Source organism: Fragaria vesca, linkage group LG1, assembly GCF_000184155.1.
Source record: "Fragaria vesca subsp. vesca linkage group LG1, FraVesHawaii_1.0, whole genome shotgun sequence".
In the NCBI taxonomy this organism is placed as follows: Eukaryota; Viridiplantae; Streptophyta; class Magnoliopsida; order Rosales; family Rosaceae; genus Fragaria; species Fragaria vesca.
This window is the reverse complement of record NC_020491.1, coordinates 8,398,644-8,425,424: the sequence shown is the minus strand read 5'-3', so window position 1 is coordinate 8,425,424 and position 26,781 is coordinate 8,398,644. Positions and strand designations below refer to the sequence as shown.

The 26,781-nt window shown below is 38.8% G+C and overlaps 5 protein-coding genes and 1 non-coding gene across 6 annotated transcripts; 4 read left to right on the top strand and 2 right to left on the bottom strand.

The window, feature by feature from the left end:
* Nucleotides 1-220: 220 nt before the first annotated feature.
* On the bottom strand, nucleotides 221-6,279 carry LOC101296615 (lysosomal alpha-mannosidase-like). Its single transcript, XM_004289034.1, has 29 exons — nucleotides 6,055-6,279; nucleotides 5,875-5,958; nucleotides 5,712-5,800; nucleotides 5,454-5,628; nucleotides 5,158-5,277; nucleotides 4,979-5,062; nucleotides 4,812-4,883; nucleotides 4,580-4,693; nucleotides 4,369-4,469; nucleotides 4,179-4,272; nucleotides 3,918-4,085; nucleotides 3,743-3,832; nucleotides 3,596-3,661; nucleotides 3,456-3,512; nucleotides 3,116-3,335; nucleotides 2,901-3,037; nucleotides 2,755-2,812; nucleotides 2,628-2,686; nucleotides 2,386-2,457; nucleotides 2,199-2,246; nucleotides 1,951-2,070; nucleotides 1,742-1,807; nucleotides 1,529-1,641; nucleotides 1,346-1,436; nucleotides 1,077-1,187; nucleotides 905-1,000; nucleotides 773-820; nucleotides 516-584; nucleotides 221-409 (listed from the first exon to the last, which is right to left on the bottom strand). The coding sequence occupies exons 1-29, from the start codon at nucleotides 6,277-6,279 to the stop codon at nucleotides 221-223; spliced, it is 3,036 nt and encodes a 1,011-aa protein (XP_004289082.1).
* Nucleotides 6,280-7,521: 1,242 nt separating this feature from the next.
* On the top strand, nucleotides 7,522-10,848 carry LOC101295942. Its single transcript, XM_004287751.1, has 4 exons — nucleotides 7,522-8,604; nucleotides 9,065-9,231; nucleotides 9,883-9,967; nucleotides 10,235-10,848. The coding sequence occupies exons 1-4, from the start codon at nucleotides 7,562-7,564 to the stop codon at nucleotides 10,422-10,424; spliced, it is 1,485 nt and encodes a 494-aa protein (XP_004287799.1). The 5' UTR covers nucleotides 7,522-7,561; the 3' UTR covers nucleotides 10,425-10,848.
* Nucleotides 10,849-13,930: 3,082 nt separating this feature from the next.
* LOC101295652 (histidine kinase 1-like) lies at nucleotides 13,931-19,307 on the top strand. Its single transcript, XM_004287750.1, has 13 exons — nucleotides 13,931-14,249; nucleotides 14,389-14,631; nucleotides 14,724-15,524; nucleotides 15,664-15,911; nucleotides 16,063-16,222; nucleotides 16,332-16,458; nucleotides 16,568-16,657; nucleotides 16,731-16,922; nucleotides 17,000-17,069; nucleotides 17,198-17,240; nucleotides 17,441-17,581; nucleotides 17,712-18,803; nucleotides 18,907-19,307. The coding sequence occupies exons 1-13, from the start codon at nucleotides 14,034-14,036 to the stop codon at nucleotides 19,120-19,122; spliced, it is 3,639 nt and encodes a 1,212-aa protein (XP_004287798.1). The 5' UTR covers nucleotides 13,931-14,033; the 3' UTR covers nucleotides 19,123-19,307.
* A 920-nt stretch (nucleotides 19,308-20,227) lies between these two features.
* On the top strand, nucleotides 20,228-22,627 carry LOC101295365 (proteasome subunit alpha type-7-like). Its single transcript, XM_004287749.1, has 3 exons — nucleotides 20,228-20,527; nucleotides 21,157-21,571; nucleotides 22,225-22,627. Exons 1-3 carry the CDS (start codon nucleotides 20,355-20,357, stop codon nucleotides 22,384-22,386), a joined length of 750 nt encoding a protein of 249 aa, XP_004287797.1. The 5' UTR covers nucleotides 20,228-20,354; the 3' UTR covers nucleotides 22,387-22,627.
* A 290-nt stretch (nucleotides 22,628-22,917) lies between these two features.
* On the bottom strand, nucleotides 22,918-22,991 carry TRNAI-AAU. Its single transcript has one exon. It is a non-coding gene; the product is annotated as a tRNA-Ile (tRNA).
* Nucleotides 22,992-23,064: 73 nt separating this feature from the next.
* LOC101295076 lies at nucleotides 23,065-24,625 on the top strand. Its single transcript, XM_004287748.1, has 3 exons — nucleotides 23,065-23,151; nucleotides 23,965-24,078; nucleotides 24,327-24,625. Exons 1-3 carry the CDS (start codon nucleotides 23,134-23,136, stop codon nucleotides 24,462-24,464), a joined length of 270 nt encoding a protein of 89 aa, XP_004287796.1. The 5' UTR covers nucleotides 23,065-23,133; the 3' UTR covers nucleotides 24,465-24,625.
* Nucleotides 24,626-26,781: the final 2,156 nt, after the last annotated feature.

Genomic DNA, 26,781 nt, shown 5'->3' with positions numbered 1-26,781 from the left:
TGTGGTGGTTCAAATCCAACAATCTTGCCACTCACTCTACAAGCTGATCTTTATATTCTATATTCATCGTTTACTAATATGGATTACAAGTGACATAATAAAGTTATCCGAAGACAGTCTGAAATCTGAATCCTACAAGTTAGCAGTACATTGGTCTAATGGATAAAATTCAGTATGTGAATTCATTATCTACTATAACATTGATGACAAGATTCATTAGCTAAAACTTCAACAAGAAAGTTCGTATCTCCATGGGTCCAAGCTCAAAAACAAGAGTTGAATTATTTACAGGTCCACCTCTAACTGGGATAGGCTCTGTGTTATTATTGCCTTCAACTTTCCATTCCATCCTCTTCATCTCTGACTTGTCTTGGTTTGCTGACAAGCTCACCTCCTTCACTTCCTTGATCTGGTAAAAAAAGTTTCACACACCAGCAATCACATAACCTAGTAATTTACCTTTGACCAGTTAAAATCAGTGTAAGCAGATGATATATATGGTTATATACACAAACCATTTTTCCTGTAAACATCTTCTTCAGTTCAACTTTGGTCAATGTCGAGTACTCGGGGACTTCAGCTGCCTAACCACACCAACAACATAAAGAAGTGAATTATGTTGCTAAGCTATGTGAGGCAAGAAACTTCATTGTCGATTTCATAGTAAGACCGCTGGTACTAATGTAGGAAGGAACTAGATAATTTTTACATATTTGATCAATCTTTGGTTCTTGGTTTCATTCACTCATTAGGGAAAAAGTTCTCCTTTTACCTCATACAGATGTGCTACACGGACAAGTACACTTCCATCATCCAACTCCTGTAAAACAAGCATGTGTGTATGAGCAAGAGAGAGCAAGATATGCCAAGCACTCAATTCATTTCTACACAGATTTACAGTCACCTGAAGAGTAATCAGCGCTACATTTTGCGGCAAGCTGTAATTCGAATCCATTGTAGATGCTTTTGACAAATGTGATGCAGTCCAATTCTCCAAGTTCTGAACACTCAAACTTGTTACAAGTCCAAGAGCTACAATAATGCTTCACAAAATCTGTAACATATTCAAGTCATACCTCATGCGTGAAAGCCAAAACAAGTGGAGAGTAGATTTCTTGGCCAGTTTTCCTGCGCCAACGAGCACCTTCCCCTGGTTTGTTGATGTTCATATAATAATTCCCTCGAACCTGATTATATGCATATACAAGATCAATCAATACTTGGTAATTCCCTCGAACCTGATTATATGCATATACAAGATCAATCAATACTTGGTCATCAGCAGGGTTCAGGTCCGGTTTAAACATATCAGAAAACCCCTTCTGAAATAGGAACTATACCATACCGTTAGTCCTTTACATATACTACTGTGATCGATGCACACTATTTCATCAAGGGCTTCCTCCACTCCCTTAGCATCATCGAAGAGCACACGCCTTGCAGTAAAGCAGTGAAAACAGATTAACATGTTGATTTCAAAGGAATTTTTCTAGAACTGAATGCTGAAGTCAGTATGCCAAAATCAAACCTATGAAGCATGAGCTCCACTTCTCCATCTTTAATGCTAGCTCCTCCAGTGGCACGATCTACCAAGACCGAGAACTCATATTTCTTATCTGAGGTAAACATGCCAAGATTTAACTGAAAAAGAGTGATAACTGCCATTAGTACAATCACTCTTAAAATACCTTTCTGCAAAGAGAGTAGGTTGGATCTTTTGAACTAGTTAAAGAAAATTTACTGGATAATAGTTTCCTGCCACTGGTTCATTAACCGAAAGGGACCAGTCTGCTCTATAATCTCGAACCTGCAAAACCATGATCAGCAGTCAACATAATTATCAGAGTTTCAAACACTTCTCCAGCATTGATATAACAACTTATTCATGCATATTTCTTTCAGTGATGTCCTGTACAATATGTTTAGCGAATCAGAAACTCTGCGAGTTACCCGTTTTATGAAATCCCTTCCGTTTGAATCAGTGTAGAACACCTTGTCTGTGGTCATATTAGTTGTCATTCTAGTGATGACCTCTCTTCCATTATAATCTTCTGTTGGAATTGGACCGATCTTAGAAACAAAAATGTCACACTGTCACAACTATAGTCTAGAAAGATGAAACTATGTAACTCACCCCAGCCATTATGAACAGAGCTGAAATGAAACTCATCCAAATGAAAATAACAGATAACACTCACAGTGAACTCAACTTCTGCATGCTGTTTGTCTCTGTAAAGTTTAGTGACCTGAAATACAAATGCAAGCCCTCATTTAGCAAAATGTAGTTGATAAGGTACAAAAAAAAGTGTAGAGATCGACTAATATAAACAAGTTAGGCTAACTGATTAAGGATCTTGGATACCGAAAAGGTTCCAAGTCTCTGACCTGATAGATCCATGAACTGAACTCTTGGTGAATCTCATCGACTAGTGGTCCACGAAAGACCTTCAAGTGTACCTGTACAATGAATTTTTATACTATGAAGTGAAGAAGCATACATTGGTATAGTATAGCACTACAGAATTAAACAAGTAGCACTCAATAAACATATTTCTTCCTGTACTGAAATTCAATGAACTGAAAATTATGAAGCGTAGGATCACATAAAAGATAGATAGATGGCTTACTGATCTTGACACATTTTTTGGAACAGACTCACTAGGGCGAAACAGGTATGCACCAGAACCTGTGTACAACTGCTTCTCAGTAAGACAGGAACTCCATCAACACAAATAAAGTAACTGAATCACAAACCTGGAAATTCTGAGCTTGAATTATACCAGAGGAAGCTCTGCTGAATTGGTACATCAACCTGGTGCAAAGTAGATGTAATTGATTAAGCACATTATGCAAGAGTTGATTGTGTAAAGCTGGTGTTTGTTAAATGTGAAACAACTTACTCCTGTCTTGGGATTATACATCCGTTTGAGTTGTCCAGAAGCAACAGAAAATGACATCTTCAGGTCTCCAGGTCCAACTTCAATGGTCTCATTCTGTGGACTATCCATCACAGAGAAAAATCCATTTGTATTGTTTTCTGCAGAAAGTTTTAGCAGATGAGTTTAGGCTCCCATGTTTTAGCTGAATCCGGAAGAAAAAGAATAGACACATCTACCTTTGGTAGCTCGTCTAGAAATGAAGTATGTGTTCCAACCAAGCGGCGGCACTGAGACTTGAAAGATCAGCCAGAACTTGGGGACTTGTTTTGATGACACTCCCAAGTAGGCGTTTGTATAGAAATTTCTTATATTTATTGTAACGTTATCCAAACTTATGAACTGTGCCTCAATAGAATTTCCGTGGGAATCTTGGACAGCAAGATTGGCATCATTAACCTGATAGAGATTTTCACTCATTTCATGTCAAATATGCAGGAAGGGAAATGCAAGTTTTATCAATCAGTTGAGATCCAAAACTTGCTTGGCAAGAAACCAAAACACAAAGTACATACTCACAGGTATTCTAACAATCTCAGTTCTATTCCATCCAAGAGGATTATAAGCCACTATAACCTGAAAATCATTGAAAGAGAATGAACGAAAGAGATTTCGCCAACACATGCATGCTCCACAAGATCATAAAACAACATACTTACCAAACTATTTCCTTCTGGAATCTCTTCCTCAGTTGGAGGGCAATAACTGATATTGAGTAATCGACACTGCAAATTCCAGAAAATTCAAGTACAGCCACAAAAGGTACCAATTGATCAAAAGAATAAGAAGCACATCAAAAAACTTACCTGGCTAAAAGTCAATGCCAGGTCCTTACATTGCTCTCCTGATTCACCTGCGGTTAGGCATGATAGAGCAGCACTGACAACAGCTTCTGCCTATAAATATCAATTTCACAAGTTTAGCCTTCAAGGAGAATGGGAAATTCAGAAGGAAAAATTTACAGAAATAGTAGGTGGTGACCTCAGAGGCACCAATAGACAGGCGCTTTGCATAGTCACTTGTTGTGTGTTCCTTAGAAGTGCCGGATACAGCATCATGGTGCTGCGTGATTCCTAAGGCATCTCCGAGGCTAAAAGTATTTGGACCAGTTGACTTTTTCCCCACCAGATATTCTAGTTGCCTTGCTGCCTATCACACACAAGCACTTATGCATCAGATGCTGGTTTCAGGCTCCAGCATACATACTATACAGAAAGGAACTACAAGATTTTGATGTCATACCAAGTAGTAACCACTCAGCATTCTTACATATCGCTTCAAACTGGGGCGACTAGTAAAAAAGCCAGTCCAATAAGAGTGGACCGCATCTGCATAACTGTTAAACAGAACATTGGCAAGGAATGTAGCAATAGATCAAGTAAATAAATGCTATACTATGAAGAGAAGAGGTAAAGGAAAGAATAATACTCACGGAAAATAATCATCGTTCTTCAGCGGCCATGACTGATTTGCTGCATTTTTCGCATCAGTATAGATTGATGGGGTAGAGTAAAGTGCATTAACTCGACCATCCTGAAAAAATAACGCATCTGTTATGACGCATATCAAAGTGAAGAGGCAGGAAGATCATGTATAGTATTATGAAGTCCCACAATATAAACATCTTTCTGATTAAACTCCACCTTATTAACATAGTGAATTAATTTATCCATCTCTTTGAACCAAGACTCAGCATATTGGTACTCGAAATCACCACCCATCTTCCACATAATGTGGTTTGTCCTAGTCACATTAGCCTGTACATAAAGAACATTCAAGCATCACATCCAGGCTTCAGCCTTCAACATTCACCAAGGGAATAAAAAGAGAAGAAATGTAACTAAATAAGAAACAGAACAAGGAGAGAAGTTTTACCTGTGTAGCTGCAGCATTAACAAAATCATTAACACGCTCCTCAATATTGGAGTCAAAGAGAAGAGGATTATCCTGCAGTGTTATCATTTAACAGATTATATGATACATACACTCAGCAAGAACGTCTGATGTTTAATAGGAGTAGTAATTCTTGGTGTAACTATAACCTGAATTGGGATGAAGTCACCATTGATCTCAAAACGGAAACCCGGAGGTGGACCATAGTGAACAGGAAAGGCATTGGCGAAAATCTACAAAGCATCCAGAAATTTGTAGAATAAGCAACAAAACAAATTATTGAATATGAAGGGAAAGAAATGGACAATGTAAGGGTTGTAGTTTTAACCTGAGATGAAGAACCAAGCGTTCTGGATCCTTGCCAGATAACTTCAAGAGACTTGTCTTTCTTTCGCTTTTCTCTGTCCTGATAATCAATCCTTGCAAAATGTACAGAATCAAATCCAAGCTGCAACAATGTAGTAACTAGCTAGTAAGAATCTTTGTTAGTTTGAAAACTAGGAGAATGCAATAGAAAGCAATAAGTGAAAATTGTACAATGCACAATATGTTGGTTATACAATTGGTACTCTAAACTGATTTAAGACGCTGAAACATGTAATCGCAGTATAACAGATTGTGTACCTCAGCTCCAAGCAAGTAAGCCTGCACAGCCGAGTGTCCAAATGGATCGATTTGCCATCCTGCTCGTGGCGCCTTGTTGAACTGCTCCTTGATTGCTCGGTGACCTAGTGTCGTCTGATCAATCATGTCTATGTAATGGCATGTTGCTTCATCATGCATGCACCAACCACCATTTCTATGCATAGACAGTTATATAAGGCTAAGCAACAGATCCAAAATCCAAACACAAATAAACAAGTTTAATTGCTAGAGGGATACACAAACTCTAGCTGCCCAGCTTCTACTAGCTTTCGCACTCGTTCTTGCATTTCCTCACTTTGTGTTAACCACCATCTTTGGAAAAATGCCTGAAAGTTAATACCAAACCAAATCAGAAAACCAAGAAAAACTCTCAAGAAACATTGTAACCCCAGAGTCATACCATCTCAGCAAACACAAACTTCCTATTTGGATCACGAAACAACGATTCCACAACTGAGTCCAACACGTTCTCAATACATGCAGCCTAATGAAACAACAAATTAGTTAAGTAACTGTGCAAGTAATTATTTCATTTACCACATATACAGAAAGAGATTTGGTATTTTGGTTTATCTGTAACCTGAATGCTGTTGTTTGATCCAACATAGTACTGATCAACAGTCTTCAACCATCCAACATCATCATGGGAATGCGCAACCAAATGAACATTCAGTTTGCCTTCCACCAAACCACTGCTAGTGTTGTACTTCATATAACCGCCATTAACGGCTTTGTTACACAAGCAAACAACAACAACTACTATAAGAACACACTGAAAAGCTGAGGCCACACTGCCCTTCCCCATATCTAAACCGAAGAGGTAATCGAGTTTGTTAGCTAAACGAAGACGATCGAGGCAGCAATTGCATTAGCAGCTGGTCGAGTTTTATAAACAGAAGGAGTTAGAGGCTAGGGGCTCATGCAGAGCTCCATGGATATCTAAAATCTCAGCAATGTATGTAAATTCAATGGCGGGATCTGCTTTTGGTGAATAGGAGGATCTGTAACTACTAATTGAGCTTAGAGGTGCTCATGTTAAATGGTCACTTTTTCAGGTTTCAGAGTCAAATAAACCATCTGAGATTAGATTCATGTTCAGATCTATCTTTTGTTCTTTTTTACCAAGTTCATTCTTTATTAATAATCAAAGCTAATTGACCAATCAACCCTAAACCGATGCAATCTATGATTCTATGAATTCCTCTGTTTGATTTATATTCGCAGTTGGTTAAAAAAGAATGAAAATGAATGCAGAGTCAAAGCAGATTGAACAATTAGGATTTGGTGTTGACCCACTAAAATAATAATTAAATTTTTCAATGAATAATAATTAAAGGCTAATAATTAAACTTTTCAATTAACTTATTGCTCAATGAATCAAATTAACTAAAACTTTGTAAATCAAAACGAAAACTAGATTTGGGGGCATAAATGTAGGAATGTACGTATACGTATAATGTTATTTTTAAGTAATAACGTAAAACACATACTTACTTAGAATGAAAATGATCATTAATTGAGGAAAATAGGAATAAAACAAGTAATGAATCGAAGAAAGTGGAACGGAGACCAAAATAATCAAGGTTAAATGATTCCTAACCCTATCTTTCCTAGGTATCAAAGGTTATAATTATTCAGAAATCAATTCATGTCACTAATGTACTTAGTAAACGCAAGAAACCTTTTTATTTCTATCTACGTTCAAAGTAAGTAAACATGCCATAAGCCCGACAAACCACTTTCAGATATACCAAAGCTATAATTTTTTCTTTTCTTTTTGAAGGGACTATAAATTTTTCTCATTTTCAGAATATGGAAAATTACTCACAAAAACAGTTAAACCGGTAGAAGCGCGGGAAGGTAGGTCCCCCTGTTCAGTTAAACGCTAATTTAAAACCGTGTCCCTCCCGCTTATCCTACGTGTACTTCCGCCACGTGTCACCGTCGCCCTCCGATCACAATCCCCTAGAACACGGTAACCCCAAGACCCCATCTTTGCCCCACAAACCCTAAATCAAATCAATCCCCCAATTCTTACCTCATACTCTCTTCTTCACAATTTTTCAAATCCCAGCAATTCGAAACAAATGGAGTGCCAAAAACCTCGGGTCCATTTTGATGACTCCCCCGACCCGAATCGGAAGCCCAAACTCTACCCGGATGTCGTCCAATCCAACCCGGATTCCCAACCGAACCCGAAACCCGAACCGTCCGCCCCGAATCTCTACCCCTCCCTCGATATGGACGACCTTTACGGCGACCTATTCCTGGAAGATCCAACGTACTACGAGATCCCGCCGGAAAGTCAAAGTCAAATCCAGGAACCGCCGTCGGCGCCGCCGTTAGCAGCGGAGGAGGTGCTGATCAGGATCCCCGGCGCGATTGTTAACCTGATCGATAAGGACTACAGCGTCGAACTCGCCAGCGGCGACTTCACGATCGTGAAGCTCGTCCAAGGCGACGACGTCGTTGCGATCCTAGCGCGGGTGGAGGACAAGATCCAGTGGCCGCTGTTGAAGGACGAGGCGGTGGTCAAGCTCGACGATTCGCATTACTTTTTCTCGCTGTTCGCGCCGGAGAATCAGGAGTCGCCGGCGCCGGCGACGGAGTCCGGCGAGGATGGGAAGACGAAGAAGAAGGATAAGAAGAAGAAGAAAAATGAGAAGAAGGAGAAGGAGAAAGCTAAGGATGTTGATAACTTCTTGAACTACGGGCTGACGATTCCGTCGAAAGGGCAGGAGAAATTGGTGAGGGAATTGGATGAGGTGTTGAAGAGTTGCAGCAGTTTTTCGGTGCAGAAGGTTTCGGAGAAGGCAAAGAAGAAGGGGGAGGCGTTGGATAGTTCCTTGGCGTTGGGGACGGCGCCGGGGGAGCTGAATGCGGAGAAGAAGAGGGAGATGGAGGAGCAGAGCGCGGCGTATTGGACCACATTGGCTCCCAATGTGGAGGACTACAATGGGAGTGCGGCTAAGTTGATTGCTGCCGGGACGGGGCAGCTGATCAGGGGGATTTTGTGGTGTGGTGATGTGACTGTGGATAGGTTGAATAGGGGAAATGAGGTTTTGAAGAAGAGGATGGAGCCAGGTTCGCAAAAGGAAGTCAGTCCCCAAACCATGAGGAGAATCAAAAGGTATCAGATGATTGTTTTCTGTTATTGTCTCTACTATTTGGATTCTCTTGCTTTTTTTATGCAAAGCATTAGTCCTGTTTTCCAATTGCTTCATGAAAATGTCTTGTTCTAGTTGTTGTTTCTGTGATCTGATGGATACTAACTGCACCATTATAATATTTTATGGGAATAGTTTTTGTTTGGAGCTCATGAACTTTTGAGTTAGTATAAGTCAAAGATTGGGAATTTGATTTCATACATAGGGTCATGCTGCCGTAATTGGTTCTTGGTTTTGTATCTTCATTCATTATTATAGGATGCAGGGCAGATATTAGTGCCACAGAAATGTTTGGATATACCTCGTTTATTGTTCCAAACTGTATGTCTGTGGTTAAGGATCTATTTTCTGTATGTCTTTAGGGTCTTGTGTTTTTCTCTTTGTGTCAGTAGAATGGTTATGTGATCTTCGATATCTCTGCAGGGCCAAGAAAGTGAGCAAAACAACACAGAAAGTAGCGACATGTGTGCTCTCTGGGGTTTTGAAAGTTTCTGGATATTTCACAAGTACTGTGGTGAACTCCAAAGTGGGAAAGAAATTCTTTCGTCATTTGCCTGGGGAAATTTTGCTTGCTGGGCTGGATGGATTTTGTATGTTTCTCATTTCAATTCCGAGATTTCTCTTCAAACAGATTATACTTGTTCTTCTTTGTCTTTTTTACTTTTCCTTGCAACTCCTTATCTTAATTCAACTTTGAATGATAGACAGATTCTCTTATATCTGTAATTGCAATGCTGCACATGATGGAATTTCTCTTTCCTTACGTCATCGTAATGCATTCGTTTTTATATATTAAGATTGATTGGTGAACATAACCTAATTCTTATATCAACAGAGAAATGTCATAGTATTCAGGAAAAATATTCATCTTTGAGCCCTCACTGTTAAAGGGTGGGATTCATTTTCATCTTTAGAGATCTCTATACCATTATGGGCAATAAGCTACCATGCGTTCAGCCAGTGATTTTTAGATATAACTGTATTTTTATTGATTTGAAATTCAGAATGCAAACTAAGATCCAAACATGCCACCAAAGACGATCTATGAAGCATCTTTACTATTTTCTGTTTCTGTAAACATTATATGACTGGATTTTGATCAGATCTGCTGTTCTGGTACTAGGGTTGCACTATGTCTAAGTTATTCACTGTTACTAGTGATCCAGCCTCAATTTTCTCCACTAATAAGTTGTTTGTTTATTCTTATAGTCTACTAAGTGCTTGCTTTTTTCTTCTAACAGGTAAGGTCTGTGATGCTGTTGAAGTAGCTGGAAAAAATGTCATGTCAACATCATCTACTGTTACAACTGAGCTCGTATCTCACAAGTAAGCTTCTTCTGATGAATGCTGTAGTGTAAATGAAACAAAGAACCAATATTGATCAAGAGTAAATGATCCAGCTTCGCTCCACATTAGAGTTCAATAACCAATAGTCAATGAAATTTGTGTTCATTGCGTCTATTAGTAACTTAACCCTGTTTTCCCAACTTATATATGTGATGTCATCACTGAAGAGGTAATCTGTGTAAATGACCTTATCTTTTGGCATCGTAGTTGTATGGTTAAATAAGTGGTATTTCTTTTGTTCTGCAGGTATGGTGAAGAAGCAGGTAAGGCGGCAAGCGAAGGGCTTGATGCAGCAGGACATGCCATAGGAACTGCATGGACTGTTTACAAGATCCGAAAGGCATTGAACCCAAAAAGTGCTATCAAATCCTCCACCCTAGCCAAATCTGCTGCCAAGGCAAAAGCTGATGAGGTAAGGGCGGCAAAGAAGAAGTAACTGGTTCTCGGAATCTCCTCATTTGTATAGACTGGTCAGTCCAAATTTTTCTTCCCCCATTTTTTCCCAAAAGAAACACTTTGTTGTTGCTATCGTACTATAGCAGGTAGAGTGTGGATATATTCATCCTTGTAACCATCTTCATTCATTTATGATTGTTACATATGTTTCCTTAGTAGCACTATCAGGATCATACATTGAGCTCCTGCCCTCGTGCGCTTGTGTTGCTTGATCTTTTTGCTATTTCTTTGTTTATCGAGGCCTATATCTAGCCTTACCCAGAAAACGAGTCCATATAAACATCCAAGTTATAGGTTTTAACCGTCAATGTGTACCATCATTCTCTAGAAAATGTACAAAATGACTGAAAATGATGTATATTATGTATCTTGCCTTGAATGAAAGTGAATTTTCTTATTTTCTTATGTAAAGTTGTGATCATTATAGTGTGGAACATACATTCTTGTATCATTGCAAGATTTGTATGCCTAGAAATGAAGCATCACAAGACTTTTGATGCTTTATTCCTCCTGCTTTTGTCAATATCAAAAGAATATCTATTAGAGACCATCGACTTGGAAGTCTGTTGGTATTGGTAGATTCGAACTCTTACCCTCTTCCTTTTCCGGCTATAAATCTTTTCATTTTTTCACCGGAAAGGCCAAGATTCATTTCTTTAACTTCTAGAGCTGCAAATCAATAACTTCTAGAGCAAGTCTTTCTAGGATTTAGCTAGGGGTTTTTATGCCTTTCAAGTATCTCCCTCCTCAATATTCAACAATAGTCGGCAGAGCCACCAACCCACCAAAGCTTCCAATTACACATAACCTAATACAAACATCTCTTTGAGGTTGCCATGCGTACGCCACCTTGCTCACGTTTAATCTTTATGGCTAAGCTTAACACCAATATTATACCATTCTTGGTATACTAATAATGGAGCCCTCCAGCACTAAAATTTAGAAGATTGAGAAGGTACAGATGTGGTTTTGTCCCCCCTTCTCTTTGCTTTAAATCTAGGCCACACAGCTTAGCTCTTCTTGGCTCTGATGGACTCTTTTCAAGTCATTTGGACGAATCAAATCTCTCTCTTTAGCCTTTAGTGTAAGTTCTCCCAGATATGATATTCTTCTTGCCCTAAAGCCAATAGGTTTCCTCTACTCGGATTCTTTTGGTCTGATTATAGATTTTGAGTATCTCCAGTCCTCACCCTCTACATTTCTTCTGGTCATCTTTTTCGAAACGATACTGGATTACTGGTTATCTTGGCATCAGTAATCATGTCTAAGGATTTTGTTATTCCTCCTAAATCTTTATAACAATGACGATTGGTGTGGCATTGATAATCTTACCAATGTTCAATCATAGAACTTACTTTTGCAAAAGCCAATGGCTTATTTACTTTTATGTTAAGATTATGATCTTCAAGATGCTTGTGATTTAGGAGATTGTTAGTACACTAGACACATCACTAAGCTTGTTTTACAAAGTTGTAAAGGGCTAATTCACTAATTGTGTAGCATGAGTCTCACTTTAGTCCTTATCGTCTAATGTGTTTGATCGAGTAAAGAGCATTGTTGCACAATGTCTTTGACTTGACAGCTTCGCGAATCAAACCCGGATTGGGGGTTCCCTACCTGAATGCTCGACCACTAGGCCACTTACAATGGTTGACACTCGAATGAATTTCAGATGTAGTCAAGCTAAGAACAATAGAAGTGAAAAAACTAGATGTCATGTCTGTGAACCCGCAATACTAGAATTTGGGCATGAAAGAAATAAAGGACTAAATTAAAATCAAAGTAGAATCTTGAGGACTAAGGTGCAACAATAAGCTGATTATTCAAATGTACGGACTTATGTGACACAGTAGTGTTCATATGGTCACATAGTGACTAAAGAAATCATGTTCAATCACCGTTGCATGTAAATCCAATTATGGAAAACAAAACAACTTAACTTTAAAATAATATTTCCCACCTTTGGATTTACATCCAATGATGATTTCTTGGTCACTAGATGACCATGTAAACACCATTGTATGTGACATTATCATGAGATCATATGATGATAGGAAAAGCATTAATACTACTCTTCACTTAAGGTTTCAAAGACCCCCTTGCACCTCAGTACTTCCAGAACCTTAGTGTTTAAGTTGATTCCAGTCTTTTCCAACTTCTTACCAGCATGTTTTTCCAAGTAAGACCACTAACCCAGATGACCCTTCTTGCTGGAAGCCATAGATGGAGCTCCAAAATAGTCACCAGAGTACCTACGATTATGAAACCATTGAAAACATCACTCTAACAAAGAGGCTGAGCCACTAGTGAGCTAAAACAATAAATAATATCACTTTCTCTCCTTTTATTAGGTCATATAGTAAATGGGTGAAAGCATAGTACACCACGTACAGCTAGTAATTTTAATTTTTAAGGTGAATCCAAGATCTTTGATTCCACTCATTCCAGTATAAAGACTGGGGATGATGGGTAGTGAGGTGGATCACAAATCTGGTGTTCTAGAGGATGATGAACTAAGCAAAGTCAAGGCAAGTGCATATGATATGTTTTGTGTTCATGCATTCCATTTGTATAATCAAGCCGCCCTTAGCACTCAAACTTCTGGATAAAAGATTGTTATCAATAGCTAGTTTTCTACCCTCTTGGCCAAAAAAAAAGTGTAGGACTACTGTTACACAACATGGAAGATAAATCATGATACACTAAGGTTTCTTGTAACAATTGATATACAATTTCAATTCATTTCCGATAGTTTGGAATCGTTCGTTGTTTAACATGGTAGAGGTAGCCCTCCTTGCAAGATATTCAAGTTCCAAATCTTCTGTTGAAATGACATAAATCCATTCTTTTAGTTCCACATGCCTCTATGTTACAAATTCAATATGTTTTATTAGAATACAGACTAATCTGTTTCTGGAGGTCATTATCTAAACGTTTCCTTCTTCCTGACCACAAAAAATAAATTAAGAGTTTTAAACTTCAAACATTGTCGACGAGATTTGAACCCTCACCAACTCAAGCTGGGGCTAGGTATAGTAGCTAATCGTTGAAAGAAATTTTGTGTAAATAATACGGTAGTGTGAGTTTACAACTTTACATGTATCATGGATCAGAAAATTCGGTCATCAATCATCACAGTATCTTACCAGCTCCAACTATATCCACATGATAATGTTTGCTTTGCTTTAGTACTAGGGGCAAGACGATGAATGTGGGTCCCTGGTTAACTCCCATTATGTAGCTCTCAATAGCTGTAATGGTTCACAGTCTCACACTTCCATGTCTGCTACTTCTCCCTTAAAAACAACCTGCGTTTTAAACAACGGTCTCGTTTTCACAAAGCACAATTCCAAAAAGAAAGAGAGAAAATATGTTGTGGCATTGATGCTGTGGATTGTTGATTGATAGAGGAATCAAAACATCACAACTCAACTCCCCCCACTCAAAGCTATTGCATTAAGCAATTGTGTTCCAAAAGTGGGTAGTGACACTAGAACCGGTATATTAAACACAACCCACCACCCATCTCCTCTCTTCCTATCTCTCTCTGTAGAGTAGTTGTGAATGTTCACCAGGTTGAAGAACACTAATGGGAGCTCTGGTGCTGAGGAAGTTGTGTGATAAAGTTTCTAGCTTTGCTATATTTCCATGGAGAAGAAGCAACACTAACAGTGCTGCTACAAGCCCCGAAGGCCAGGGGAGAAGAATCTTTCATAGAGATGTTGAAAGAGACCAGTTCCAGTATGCAAATGCTTACTGTCTTTCGTCATACTACAGTGTCTTTGTGGCTCGCCTTGCCATCATGGTTAGTATGATTTCAAGAACAGAACTTTGAATTGGGTTGACATGTGATGAGCACCACTTATTATAATGCTTCAATGGTTCAATTTTCAGTGATTGAAAATTTTGACAAGTGTAATGAACAATGATGATTTTTTGTGCAGGTTATGCTAGCTATTCTAATAGGGCTGTTAACTATACTGACATGGCATTTCACAAGAATATACACAGCAAAATCACTGAGCAACTTAGCTTATGGCCTTCGTTACGAGCTTCTGCAACGCCCCATTTTGCGGATGTGGAACATCTTGAATTCGACGGCAGAGATTACAACAGCGCAGGTGAAGCTTTCGGAGTATGTGATCAGAAAGTATAGCAAGCCTGCTACTCAAGCAGAACAAGTTGAGGTTGATTCTTATGCTATCAGTAATGTTTGTCTATGATTTGAGATTGCTTTGCAATGTTCTTGTTTTTTATGCTTTTGCACTACTCTAATCAGCTCTATGAATCGATGAGGGCTATAACGTGGGCAATGTTTGCTAGTCGAAAAGCTCTTAGTGCCATTACTATCAACTACAGAAATGGTTTTGTTCAGGCATTCCATAGAGATCACAGGAGTAACAACTCGTTTTATATCTACTCTGATCTTGCAAACTATTCAATCACTTCCACTGAGGCTTATGGTGTTGATATGTTCTCAACACGTGAGGCATGGAATGATCAGTCCATACATGGCAATACTTCTGCAAAGTGGTTCCGCGAACCACTCGATCCTGTCACAGGTGAGAAGATAGGGAAAGCAACCCAAATTCAGCCAGATGATCTGATCAACATAGCAGGCCTTTCACAAGTACCAGATGGTGTGGCCACTTGGCATGTGGCGGTAAGCAAGTATTCGGATTCACCATTGCTTTCAGCAGCACTGCCGGTTTCTGATCCTTCCAATAAAAGCATAGTGGCTGTGGTGGGTGTTACCACAGCACTGTATAGTGTTGGACAACTGATGAAAGAGCTTGTTGAGTTTCACAGTGGGCATATATATTTGACATCTCAAGAAGGTTACCTACTTTCTACTTCCACAAATGCTCCTCTTTTGACAAATACTACAAAAGGACCGAAGCTTATGATGGCTACAGATTCGGAGGATCACACAATAAGAATGGGATCTGAGTGGTTACAAAGAGCATATGGCAACAAGTTTCCTCCTAGGGATCAGGAGGTTCATGTTGAAAATGCCATGCTAGGACATGAGCAATATTACATCGACTCATTTTTTCTGAAGTTAAAGAGACTTCCTCTGGTAAGTTTTGAGACCATATTATTTGACACATACCCTTCCCTAAATTGTTGCTCCAGAATTGAATTGTATGACTTATACATATCTTTCAGTTGGATTGTACTATCTTAGCTGCAACTTTAAGTTGAGTTGTACTCTGCAGGTAGGGGTTATCATCATTCCAAGAAAATATATAATGGGGAAGGTGGATGAGAGAGCCTTCAAAACGTTGGTGATCTTGATATCTGCATCATTTTGTATCCTAGTCACTGGATGTGTATGCATTTTCATACTGACAAATGGAGTATCAAAGGAAATGAAACTAAGGGCAGAGCTGATAAGTCATCTTGATGCGAGGAGACGGGCAGAGGCATCTAGCAACTATAAAAGCCAATTTCTAGCAAACATGAGGTAGATGATTCAGCCTTTTGACCTAATAACTGTATATTCTTGGACAGTATCATGTCTGATCTCACTATGTTGGCACATCAGAGACAAAAAATGCATGCGCTTGTTGTGTTTCACTACTGACCAAAGTTGTTCTCGCTTTGTTGCATTGCAGTCATGAATTAAGGACACCAATGGCTGCAGTCATTGGATTACTGGACATTCTTATCAGCGATGATTGCCTTACAAATGAACAGTATTCCACAGTAACTCAGATTAGAAAATGCTCAACGGCTCTACTTCGGCTTCTTAACAATATACTGGATCTGAGCAAGGTGAGATATGAAGACAGCCTGATGATTTTTTCCATTTTCCTTTTTAGTCACAATGCTAAGAAGTTTATAAATTTCTAACCCTGAAAATCGTTTGACATATTCTACACAGGTTGAATCTGGAAAACTGGTGCTGGAAGAAGCTGAGTTTGACTTGGGAAGAGAACTTGAAGGTCTATTTGATATGTTCTCTGTGCAGTGCATCAACCACAATGTGGAGACTGTTTTAGATCTTTCTGGTACGACTAGTTGGAAAGGAACTAATTTCAACAGCAACACTTGGTACTTGAGCAGTCATTCTATTTTTTTTCATGAAAATACCATGCTGATCAATCTTTATAAATTCAGATGATATGCCAAGATTAGTACAAGGAGACTCGGCAAGAGTTGTTCAAATTTTTGCTAATCTAATCAGCAATTCTATCAAGTTCACTACATGTAAGTCAACTTTCTTAAAAATTGACTTTGTAGCTATGCTTTATGACAACGTTTTAATGACATATGTTTCCAGCTGGTCACATAATACTTAGAGGATCGTGTGAGAACTTGGATGCTTCTGGTGATACCAGGAGAATCAGTCTCGATCAGAAAAGTTTACGGTCTTCACATAAGGCAAAGTTGAAGCAAGGGAACAATGCAAAGAAGAACCCCAAGAAAGATAACAAAATGGTTCTTTTGTTTGAAGTTGATGACACTGGTTGCGGTATGCACACCTAAGAACTAATTAAGCTATATGGACAAAAAGACTGCACGATTCACCACTTTTCTGAAATTTTGCAGGAATTGATGCTAGTAAATGGGAGTCTGTCTTTGAAAGCTTTGAGCAAGCTGATCCCTCAACAACTCGAACGTGAGTATATTCAATGCTAAGCAAGATAACAAGTTCTATACTTGAATGAATCATATTTGATTCCATCAACTTCTTTCGTTTAGAAATAGCTTATTCTCAGGCATTCTCAACTCTGTTACCCTTTTCAGGCATGGCGGCACTGGTCTTGGGCTATGCATTGTGCGGACAATGGTGAGTTTAGTGTCTTGAGTATATAGAAGCATCAGGAATGTCAAAGCATATCCTGAATTCCTGATGCATAATCATGTGCCCCGCCACACCTACATAGCTACACAAGCTAATATCCTAACTTTTACATTTGAATGATCACAATAAGCTGCATGTTTAGAAATTATGTGAAATGTTTATAAAGATTGTACTGGTGATGACAGGTTAACAAGATGGGTGGAGATATCAAGGTTGTAAAGAAGGATGGGCCAGGAACTCTAATGCAGTTGTACTTGGTTCTGAATACACCTGCAGATGGCACGGAGCAATATTGTCAAGCAGATTTTTCAAAGCATAGTGTAGTGGTAAGTAAAGTTGTTTATTTCAAGTTCCAGGTAACAAAATAGAAACTTAACCATTTCCTAACTTAGCTGAACATAGTCATGAAAAGTTACATCTTAGATTCTTAGATCAAATTGCTGAATGTGAATGCAGGTGCTGCTTGCACTACATGGCAGCATGGGCAGATTGATTATGTCCCGGTGGTTACGCAAAAATGGAGTGTTCACATTGGCAGCATCCGAGTGGAATGAACTGACACAAATGCTTAGAGAACTCTTTAAAGGCAGAAACTCAGATCATAGGAATATCTTTGAAACACAGCATTCTCTAAATGAATCCTTGAAAGGTGAAATTCGAAGTATACATGATATAAGGAACCCAGTTTTTGTCATGGTTATCGATATAGGAGTGCTCGACTTGAGCACAGATATATGGAAGGAACAGCTTAATTTCCTTGACAAATACTCTGGGAAAGCCACGTTTGCATGGATGCTGAATCATGATACCTCCAATGCCATAAAGATGGAGCTTCGCAGAAGAGGGAATGTATTGATGGTTAACAAGCCTTTATACAAAGCAAAAATGGCTCACATTTTGGAAGCTGTCATAAAAGAGAGAAATTTTGAAACACATGAATGCCTTGAGATTGATTCTACTCACTTTGATGTTGGCTGCAGCTCTGATGAATCTGATAAATGTGAAAAGAACAACTCCAGCTCCAAAAGTTCATTTCATATTGGTGAAAGACGAAGAGACAGGGTTGTGAAAAATTGTTCGTCACAGTACCAGACTATTAACAGCTGCTTAGTCGAACTGACAGAGGTATTCCCAAAGGACAGTAGTTTGAGAAAAGAAGATGTAGAGCCTAGACTAATGAGCACCAGTCAAGTATCCCATGCTACACAACCTCAATGTGAGGATTCAAAACTTAAAGAACAGCTATCAGTCACCAGGAGTCCTAGGGAGAATGGCAATGCATACACTAGGAAACCTGTGAATCAACCGAAGTCTCTTCAAGGCCTACGCATACTGCTTGCCGAAGACACACCAGTACTGCAGAGAGTTGCAAGTATAATGCTAGAAAAGATGGGAGCTACAGTAATTGCTGTGGCTGATGGACTGCAGGCAGTAGATGCTTTGAGTTGTATGCTCGATGCAGAAAATTGTAGGCAGGACATAAACGATGGACACGAAAATGAAAGTTTGGTTCCGCCCCCATATGACTTGGTTCTAATGGATTGTCAGGTATGAAGTAGCAGAAAGCTCATGTCATGCTAAATAAGTTCATATGCATAGTACAATAGCACCTCTTATGTGAAATTTGATGAACTTGTGTGTTTGTGATCAGATGCCAAAGATGGATGGTTATGAAGCAACAAAAGCAATCAGGAAATCCGAAGAGGGAACCAGTTTGCATATTCCAATCGTTGCTCTAACAGCTCATGCAATGTCATCAGATGAAGCAAAATGCTTGGAGGTGGGGATGGATGCTTATCTAACAAAGCCGATTGATTACAAGTTGATGGTGTCTACCATTCTCTCACTCACTAAAACAACAGCCTGACTTTCAACATCAAGGAAAACCCTAAGCAAACAATCTGCTTAGCGAGTCTTACACCGTAAAAGTAGACAATAAGGAACTCTCTTTTTTGGGTCTGTTGGACAATATGGAACTTGAAAAATACAAAGTTACTGTACATAATATGTATGTCAGATTCCCCAATATATAGCTTATCTGAACTTCTTGTGCTTTGCTAGTTTAGTTCCTTCCTTAATAAAGAGTTATCGATATCAGTTACATGACTCGCATCCAAATTTGTATATGCCTAGAAAATGGAGAGACCATTGGGGGTTCTGATGGAAGGAAAGTTGGCTAAGGAGCCTAGGAGAAAAGCAATCCCTTCTCTAGCTAAAGCCTAAAGCACACAACACCTAGAGATCCCCTTCAACCCTTCTCTACACAATTTAAGTAATAAAAACGAAAATTCAATCAGAGCAAATATTGAGTTATGTCATATAACTTAGAGTAAATATTTCCGGATCCGTTTAGCAAACCACAACACTAACTTAACTTGTGAGAATATCATGTCATCAAACCAAGGTTCAAGGGTTCGCGCCCACGTGAATCGAACCTCGGTTACCCCATTTTCATCCAAAGTTTCAAACACCTCATCCAATCCTGCTAAGTTAACATTTGAGTAATATTTAGGACATTTTTACATATAACCTATCTATACATTTTCACAATCCTTTTATCTTTTCTTTCGAAATATCTGATACTTTCTGAAATATCTGTGGAAATATCGGAAAGTATCAGATGTTTCCGTCGAAATATCTATTTTTTAGACCTTTGAAATTTCCTCGAAAGCCGAAACTTGTCCTTTTGAAAGTTGTCCTTGCACCAAACCCTTTGCTAAACACTATTTTAACTTGTGGATGGACTGCGTCACCAAATCCTCTGCGAAACACTAATTTAACTTGTCGATGGATCGTGTCACCAGTTATTTCTCGACGTAAATAGTTGGTAATTGTTTAAAATAAACGAACCGCCATTTGTCGGTTTCCCCAACTGGGCTGACCGGTGACAAACCGATCCAATTTCATAATTGGGCCTAGTATTAAGCCCATGGTTGAGAGAATTAGTAAGTGACTTGTCTAATAAGTCGAGAACTGCAAATATAATTGGGGGCACCGAGAGAGAGAGAAGTCCCAAAGCAAAAAGAGAGAGGAGCTCACAGAAATACTAGATCACAAGGAAGAAGAAGACGACGAAGTGAGCAGAAGAGTAGAAATCAGATGGCGAGGTACGACAGGGCCATTACAGTCTTTTCACCCGACGGTCATCTCTTCCAAGTCGAGTACGCCCTCGAAGCGGTCCGCAAGGGAAACGCCGCCGTCGGCGTCCGCGGCACCGACACCATCGTTCTTGGCGTCGAGAAGAAGTCCACCGCCAAGCTTCAGGACTCCAGGTCGATATTTCTCTCTAACTCTGATGATTGATTTCTCTTTGCCTTGATCTGTTGGATGAGAAATTGAGCTTAGGGTTAGGGTTTATGCGTGACATCGGTTTCTAGTTTTGGTTTCAGTTTCTGGAATTAGCTTAGACTAATTGAATGTAGGAATTTGATTGGGTTCTGCACAGATTGCGATTCGGGTTGCTTTCAAGATGTTAATTTTATATTTGAAATTTCAGTTCATTGAGTGAATGGGGAATTTGAGCTCATAGAATTGTCCTTTCGATTAGTTCAAATGATTGGTGGCCACTTGTGGAAGTCCTAATTTAGTAGAAGTAATAAGGAAGCATGATAGACTCTTTGCAAAAGGCTGCATTTTTAAGGCGGTAGTCGCAAAAGAAGTTTTAGAAAACTTACCTTGACAGTCACAGCTCATCTGTTTTTTACAATGGCCATGATATGAGTACATGATGCGTGTTTCGACTGTCGTGATTGGGGTTTGTAATTGTTTGGAGGGCCTGTATCTAAGCCTCTTCTTGCATATATACCTTTTGACATATAGGTTATCATTTAGAATGTGTCTCACTTGTATTAGGTTGTAACATCGAGGATCCTCTGACCATTTTGTTGCTTCTTCTGTACAGATCGGTGAGGAAGATTGTGAACCTGGACAATCACATTGCTCTAGCCTGTGCTGGGCTCAAAGCAGATGCTCGTGTCCTGATAAACAAGGCGAGAATTGAATGTCAAAGCCACAGGCTTACTGTTGAGGATCCTGTAACAGTTGAGTATATTACGCGTTACATTGCTGGTCTTCAGCAAAAGTACACACAGAGTGGTGGTGTGAGGCCATTCGGTCTTTCAACTTTGATTGTTGGGTTTGATCCATACACGAATAAACCAGCTCTTTATCAGACCGATCCTTCAGGGACTTTCTCTGCATGGAAAGCTAATGCAACTGGAAGGAACTCCAACTCGATAAGGGAATTTCTGGAGAAGAACTACAAAGAAACTTCTGGGCAAGAGACCATAAAGCTTGCAATCCGTGCTTTGCTTGAGGTTAGTTCTTTGGGCTTGTTTCTTTTGTTGCATAAACTGTTTTTACGGTGGTTGCCTGATTTTCTTGATGTCCAAAATGCAAGCTCATTCCGATGTATGCACGTGATTTAGAACTCATCAGTTTAGTATTCAAACTTTATGTGTCCTGCAAAATGTTCTTAATCATTTGAAAGGAAGCAATAAAATCCTGAGGTACAGGGTGCGGTGGAGTTTTGATATAATGGTCATTAAGTCTTTGATGCGAATTACAGTGCATAGCCAGATTTCAGATCGCTGTTCAGGGCCTTTGATCATAATATTAACACTTGTTTTGAAAAGGAACAGATATTATACCCCATTTCACTTGTCAAATTGACCTGTTTGTTTGATCACAAAGCTTAAAACTATAACATATAAGAATGTTACTGAGAGTATATTTTTAGCCTTGAGAATGTCACTGATAACATATAAGACCATGGTACTTAATTGAACTGGTTGCATGACAAAAAGAATTTAAAGGGTGCTCAAGGGCATTAGACCCTATATGTCTCACTACTATTACCTTTTATGCCCATTGCAGAGCTTAGAGCTTAGATGTCTGGCATATCACTTATTATATAGTTTCTCTGATTTTGTTCCCAAGACATTCAAATTTTGGAAATCTGGACTTGTAGGTTGTTGAAAGTGGAGGGAAGAACATAGAAGTTGCTGTCATGACAAAGGACCATGGTCTGCGACAACTTGAAGAAGCTGAAATTGATGCTATCGTTGCTGACATAGAAGCAGAGAAAGCAGCTGCTGAGGCTGCAAAGAAAGGCCCTGCCAGGGAATCCTGATCTTCTGTAATGATCTTTCGCGAGTTCCTCTCTGATTTCTAGTCAAATGTACTCCACCTTGCTGTTATTTTTGAGTTGTACTTTGCACTTGCTTGGCTTAAACTGATCAGTACTGTTGGCATTTGGTATGCCTTTAGAACTGCTATTCATCACAGCTTATATCTTTGAATGGATTTAGATTTGCTTTTATGAAGTTTGAATTTGAGACGACCAATATATATTGTCCTTCAATAATGCATGGTAATCAAAAGTGTCACTTCTCATTTCAAAATCCTAGAAGCTACAATGATATTAGACTATTAGTGACCGATAAATCAATTTGAAGGCAAGCTGTTGTAATCTGGATATCATGTTATTGTTAATAACTTGCAGTACTCCATAATAACCAACTTAGTCAGGTATTATATCACAACTCTGCCGCCTACCATCAAATTGCTTTAGATTTAGGTCTTGGCAAAACAAAAACAAAAACATCAATTCAGATAATCAGATCCATCCTGAACGAGAGAAACCAAAAATGGCAAAAATAATTGGCCCATACAGGTCTCGAACCTGTGACCTTCGCGTTATTAGCACGGCGCTCTAACCAGCTGAGCTAATAGGCCAATTTGTTAGACTAGCTTAGTTTTATATATATCTAATATTATTATCTCTATTGACTATTACATCTCTTTGCAGAGCTCGTCAGTTGGTTCTGTTTGTCTTCGCGGATAGTTGGAATACCGGAGACCCAGAGATTGGAGCACCATGAAAGACGATTACGAGGTATAGTTTTCACAATTCCAAGTTTAATACTTTTCCAACTCTACGAATTTTACCTTCAGATATTCTGAATATAATCACCACCTTCATCGCCTCTAATCAAATACGACCCTTCATCGATTTTTTCTCTTTGAAATTGTCCTGTAAACAACGCCCGAATCCACCCAAAGCATTAAACTGTATGTTCTTTCCCAATTTGCATATTGTTATTCTATTTGGTTTTCGGCTAAAGTTGGGTTTCAGAAATCTTATAGATACTTTACGAGTCATTGTGTAGCTAAAGATTAAGGCTTTGAGATGCCCAGATGGTTTTGGTAGATTGAAGCTTATGGTGTGTGTTTACCGTGTCAAACCCTTTATGCTATGTCTAGTTTTGATTTTCATATTGGAGGATTTTGTAGCTTGGTGATGTTTTCGTTATCTTCTTTCGAATGAGAAACACTCCATTTGCACTTTTAGTTACAAAGCAAGGGAATACATGGTTTTGTAGGGATAACTGATCGAGATTAGCTCCTACATTGGAAGAGCTCGAATGCTAAGTTAGCACTACTTTTTGGGGTTTTAAGATAGAAAGAACCATGATTCGGGAACAGGTGTATTCTAGTTACAAACGTCACCGCTATTATTGCTTTTATTTGGAACATGATGAAGTTCATACTTCATATGCCTCAAAACAGCTTTGGATGTAGGCTGAAGTTCTCTAATCTTTAACTTAGTTCTGCCACTTACGTTTATTCAATTAAAAACTAGAACTGAGAGAAAAAAGGATTGGCCTTTAGTTCTGCCACTTATCTTGATTGGCCTCTTTTGATTTAGATTGAAGAGAAAAAGCAAGCTGCTGCTGATGTATTGGACAACTATTCAAAGTTTGTAATGGCATGCATTGGAAATAATGTTCGGCCTTGTGACATGAGGTTGCATCTGATGAAGGTAATCTGGTGTTTATTGTCTTGGTTACTTGTTGATGATTCGAGTACAGATGTTTCCTTTTTTACAAACTATATGATCAAAAAGGAATCAGTACACAACGGTCCGAATACCATGCCAAGTGGTTTTGAGCAATAATAAACTTAGTATCTGATGAGAGCATATGCCTAGCCTACAGGGTTCATGCCCCATGTATAGACATGTTTACATACATTAGCTTTCAGTGATTACATTACTTTCATCATCTTCAGGAGATTTCAGGTCTACCAACTTCTTTGAAGAAAGATTCGTCCCAGAGAGCAGCTTCTCCTGATCTAATGGGTGAATCGTCAAGCTCAGGTACTGCCAGACTAGATAAGACAGACAGTTTTCGAGATCGGCCACTTTGAGTTGAAGTTGCAGTTGCAGTTGTTTGTTTGATTTTCTGCAGTCATTTTGTATGTAGTGTTCTCATCCTATGAAGGATATTTGTAATGTGATATAACAGACACGCATCCTTGTACCTTTCCTTTCTGGAGATGTGCCTATGCTTGCAATTTACGTATGATTATGAGAGTTTGAATGATGTGATTTGTCATTGTATTTAGTCCAGGATATGCCATCACCTGTTATATATCGAAAAACTGATCTTCAATCCAACCCCCAAATTGAAGATCAGATCGAAAAACATCATCCGTCAAAGAGGAATTAGTCCGGTTTAGATTTGGGTCTCATGTGAGAGCCCACCTAACCTGATCAAAGCATGTGTTAATCCTCAACTTAGATATTAATCTAGACTGATACAAACGTGTGGCCTGTGTTAGTCCATATACCATTACAAATGTCAAACCGAGTGAACATAGTAACTGGTCATTGGTCATTGGATTGATATAGTTACTGTATTGTCAAATAAGGACCAATATCTGATTTGAATGAATGGTGTATTAACCCGGATTGAAAATCGGTCTAACCCACTTAAAACAGGTGCATTTGTTTTAATAGCTATGTTAAAATATAAGTCTATTGGGGCACAAATTTACACAATTAATGATGACAGGAAGTCAAAAAACATCACAAACAATCTTACAATAACTATTGAATCTTGCATACAACAAGCCTAAGCCTCTTCGAAGCATCCAACGCACATAACAACATCCAAACTCCTCCGCAATGTAGAAACCACTCTAAGCCGCTCCGGAGCAAATAATATCATGAAACCACAATAAGAGACAGTTTACTCTACCCGCAGACCTGGAAAAAAAAAAAAAAAAAAAAAAAAAAAAGGGTACTTAAAAAAGGGAATTTTTTTATCGAATTGTGCACTCGTTTGCTAGCTCACCAAATATAATTACTTTTTATATATATTTCTTCTTATACACGTCGAACCTCAATTTGTTTTCTTTCAAAACCACTATATATACATGTATCAAACGTAGGCCTGGGCATGGGCCGGGACGGGCCGGGATTAGGGTGATCCCGAACCCGAACCCGAAATTTTGAATAGGGACGGGACGATACGGGATTAGTGTTTTTCAGAAGTGATCCCGATAGGCCCGAATCCCGTTTGGGACCGGGCCCAAAACGGGCCTTTGAACCAAAAAACTGAAAAAAGAAAAAAACAGTTAAAACCAAAACACAGCATAACCTAAACACAGATGTTTCATGCTTGTATGCTTCAAGCTCCAACCTGCAAGTCATTTCATTAAATTCAACCATTCTCAATTATCATCAACTGCTGCATAACAATTAATAAAGCCATACTTCAATCACAACTCCAAGTCAATAAACATAAAGAGTAATATCAAAGTCACATACTGAAAATTCTGAAATACTTAAGTTACAAGTCCAAAGCAATAACAACAACATAACAAGATGAAGTCAAACTAATATACATAAGTTTAAACATAAAATGAATACATACTTAAGGTCTTAAAGCACTTAGAGTTGAAAACACAAAATGATCAACATCATAAGCTCACAAAGAACTAGTTGATATGGTGCACCACAGCCTTTGTCTTTGCCTTCCCCTTCGATTTCGAGAATACTGGGCATGTATTCCTACTAGATGCAGTGCTCTCGTGTTCTAACGAATAAACCAAAACAAGTCAAAAATAAGAACTAAAAAGTAACAATACTGAAATAAAAAAGAAAGAAGCAAACTGAACATATACCTAATTCAGCTTTTTCATAGAATTCTGTGTTCTCAATGGAAGGAAGCTCATCTTCCACTTCAGCAATTTCATCTCCCAACAACCAATTTTGCATGCAGACTAAACCCTCCACTGATTTAGGAGTCAATGAACTCCTAAATGCAGAAATCACTCTACCTCCAGTGCTAAAACAAGACTCCGATGCAACTGTGGATGTTTGAATGGCAAGTACATCTCTTGCTATGGCTGCCAAAACAGGAAACTTCGGACCATTTATCTTCCACCAACACAATATGTCGAAATCGTCTTCCTTCGAATTAATTAATTCAAGAGGGGCACTCAAATATTGATCCACTTCATGTACCACCACTGCCTCATCACTCTCTTGGACCACATTTTTCCAATTGTTCAACATCCGACCCCTGACACCTCTCTTATAATTGCTGTTTGAAGAAGTGATTGTGCTGCTGGAACTTATAGGGTCTCCTTGCTTGCGCATATATCTGCCGCCATCAACTGTTGGTGCATACTGAAAAACATAATACAATAGAAATCAAAAAGTAGTAGACCTAACAAT

Excerpts from the sequence above, each read along its gene's own strand:
- LOC101296615 (XM_004289034.1), bottom strand. The coding sequence starts at position 6,279 with ATGGGGAAGGGCAGTGTGGCCTCAGCTTTTCAGTGTGTTCTTATAGTA. Across the intron at positions 5,801-5,874 it reads AGTTTGTGTTTGCTGAGATG|GCATTTTTCCAAAGATGGTG; the intron begins GTATGACTCTGG and ends ATTAACTTTCAG. Across the intron at positions 1,808-1,950 it reads GAAGGGATTTCATAAAACGG|GTTCGAGATTATAGAGCAGA; the intron begins GTAACTCGCAGA and ends ATGGTTTTGCAG.
- LOC101295652 (XM_004287750.1), top strand. The coding sequence starts at position 14,034 with ATGGGAGCTCTGGTGCTGAGGAAGTTGTGTGATAAAGTTTCTAGCTTT. Across the intron at positions 16,923-16,999 it reads AGTTGATGACACTGGTTGCG|GAATTGATGCTAGTAAATGG; the intron begins GTATGCACACCT and ends GAAATTTTGCAG. Across the intron at positions 17,582-17,711 it reads TTTCAAAGCATAGTGTAGTG|GTGCTGCTTGCACTACATGG; the intron begins GTAAGTAAAGTT and ends ATGTGAATGCAG.
- LOC101295942 (XM_004287751.1), top strand. The coding sequence starts at position 7,562 with ATGGAGTGCCAAAAACCTCGGGTCCATTTTGATGACTCCCCCGACCCG. Across the intron at positions 8,605-9,064 it reads ACCATGAGGAGAATCAAAAG|GGCCAAGAAAGTGAGCAAAA; the intron begins GTATCAGATGAT and ends ATATCTCTGCAG. Across the intron at positions 9,968-10,234 it reads ACTGAGCTCGTATCTCACAA|GTATGGTGAAGAAGCAGGTA; the intron begins GTAAGCTTCTTC and ends TTTGTTCTGCAG.
- LOC101295365 (XM_004287749.1), top strand. The coding sequence starts at position 20,355 with ATGGCGAGGTACGACAGGGCCATTACAGTCTTTTCACCCGACGGTCAT. Across the intron at positions 20,528-21,156 it reads GCCAAGCTTCAGGACTCCAG|ATCGGTGAGGAAGATTGTGA; the intron begins GTCGATATTTCT and ends TCTTCTGTACAG. Across the intron at positions 21,572-22,224 it reads CAATCCGTGCTTTGCTTGAG|GTTGTTGAAAGTGGAGGGAA; the intron begins GTTAGTTCTTTG and ends CTGGACTTGTAG.
- LOC101295076 (XM_004287748.1), top strand. Across the intron at positions 24,079-24,326 it reads TGAGGTTGCATCTGATGAAG|GAGATTTCAGGTCTACCAAC; the intron begins GTAATCTGGTGT and ends CATCATCTTCAG.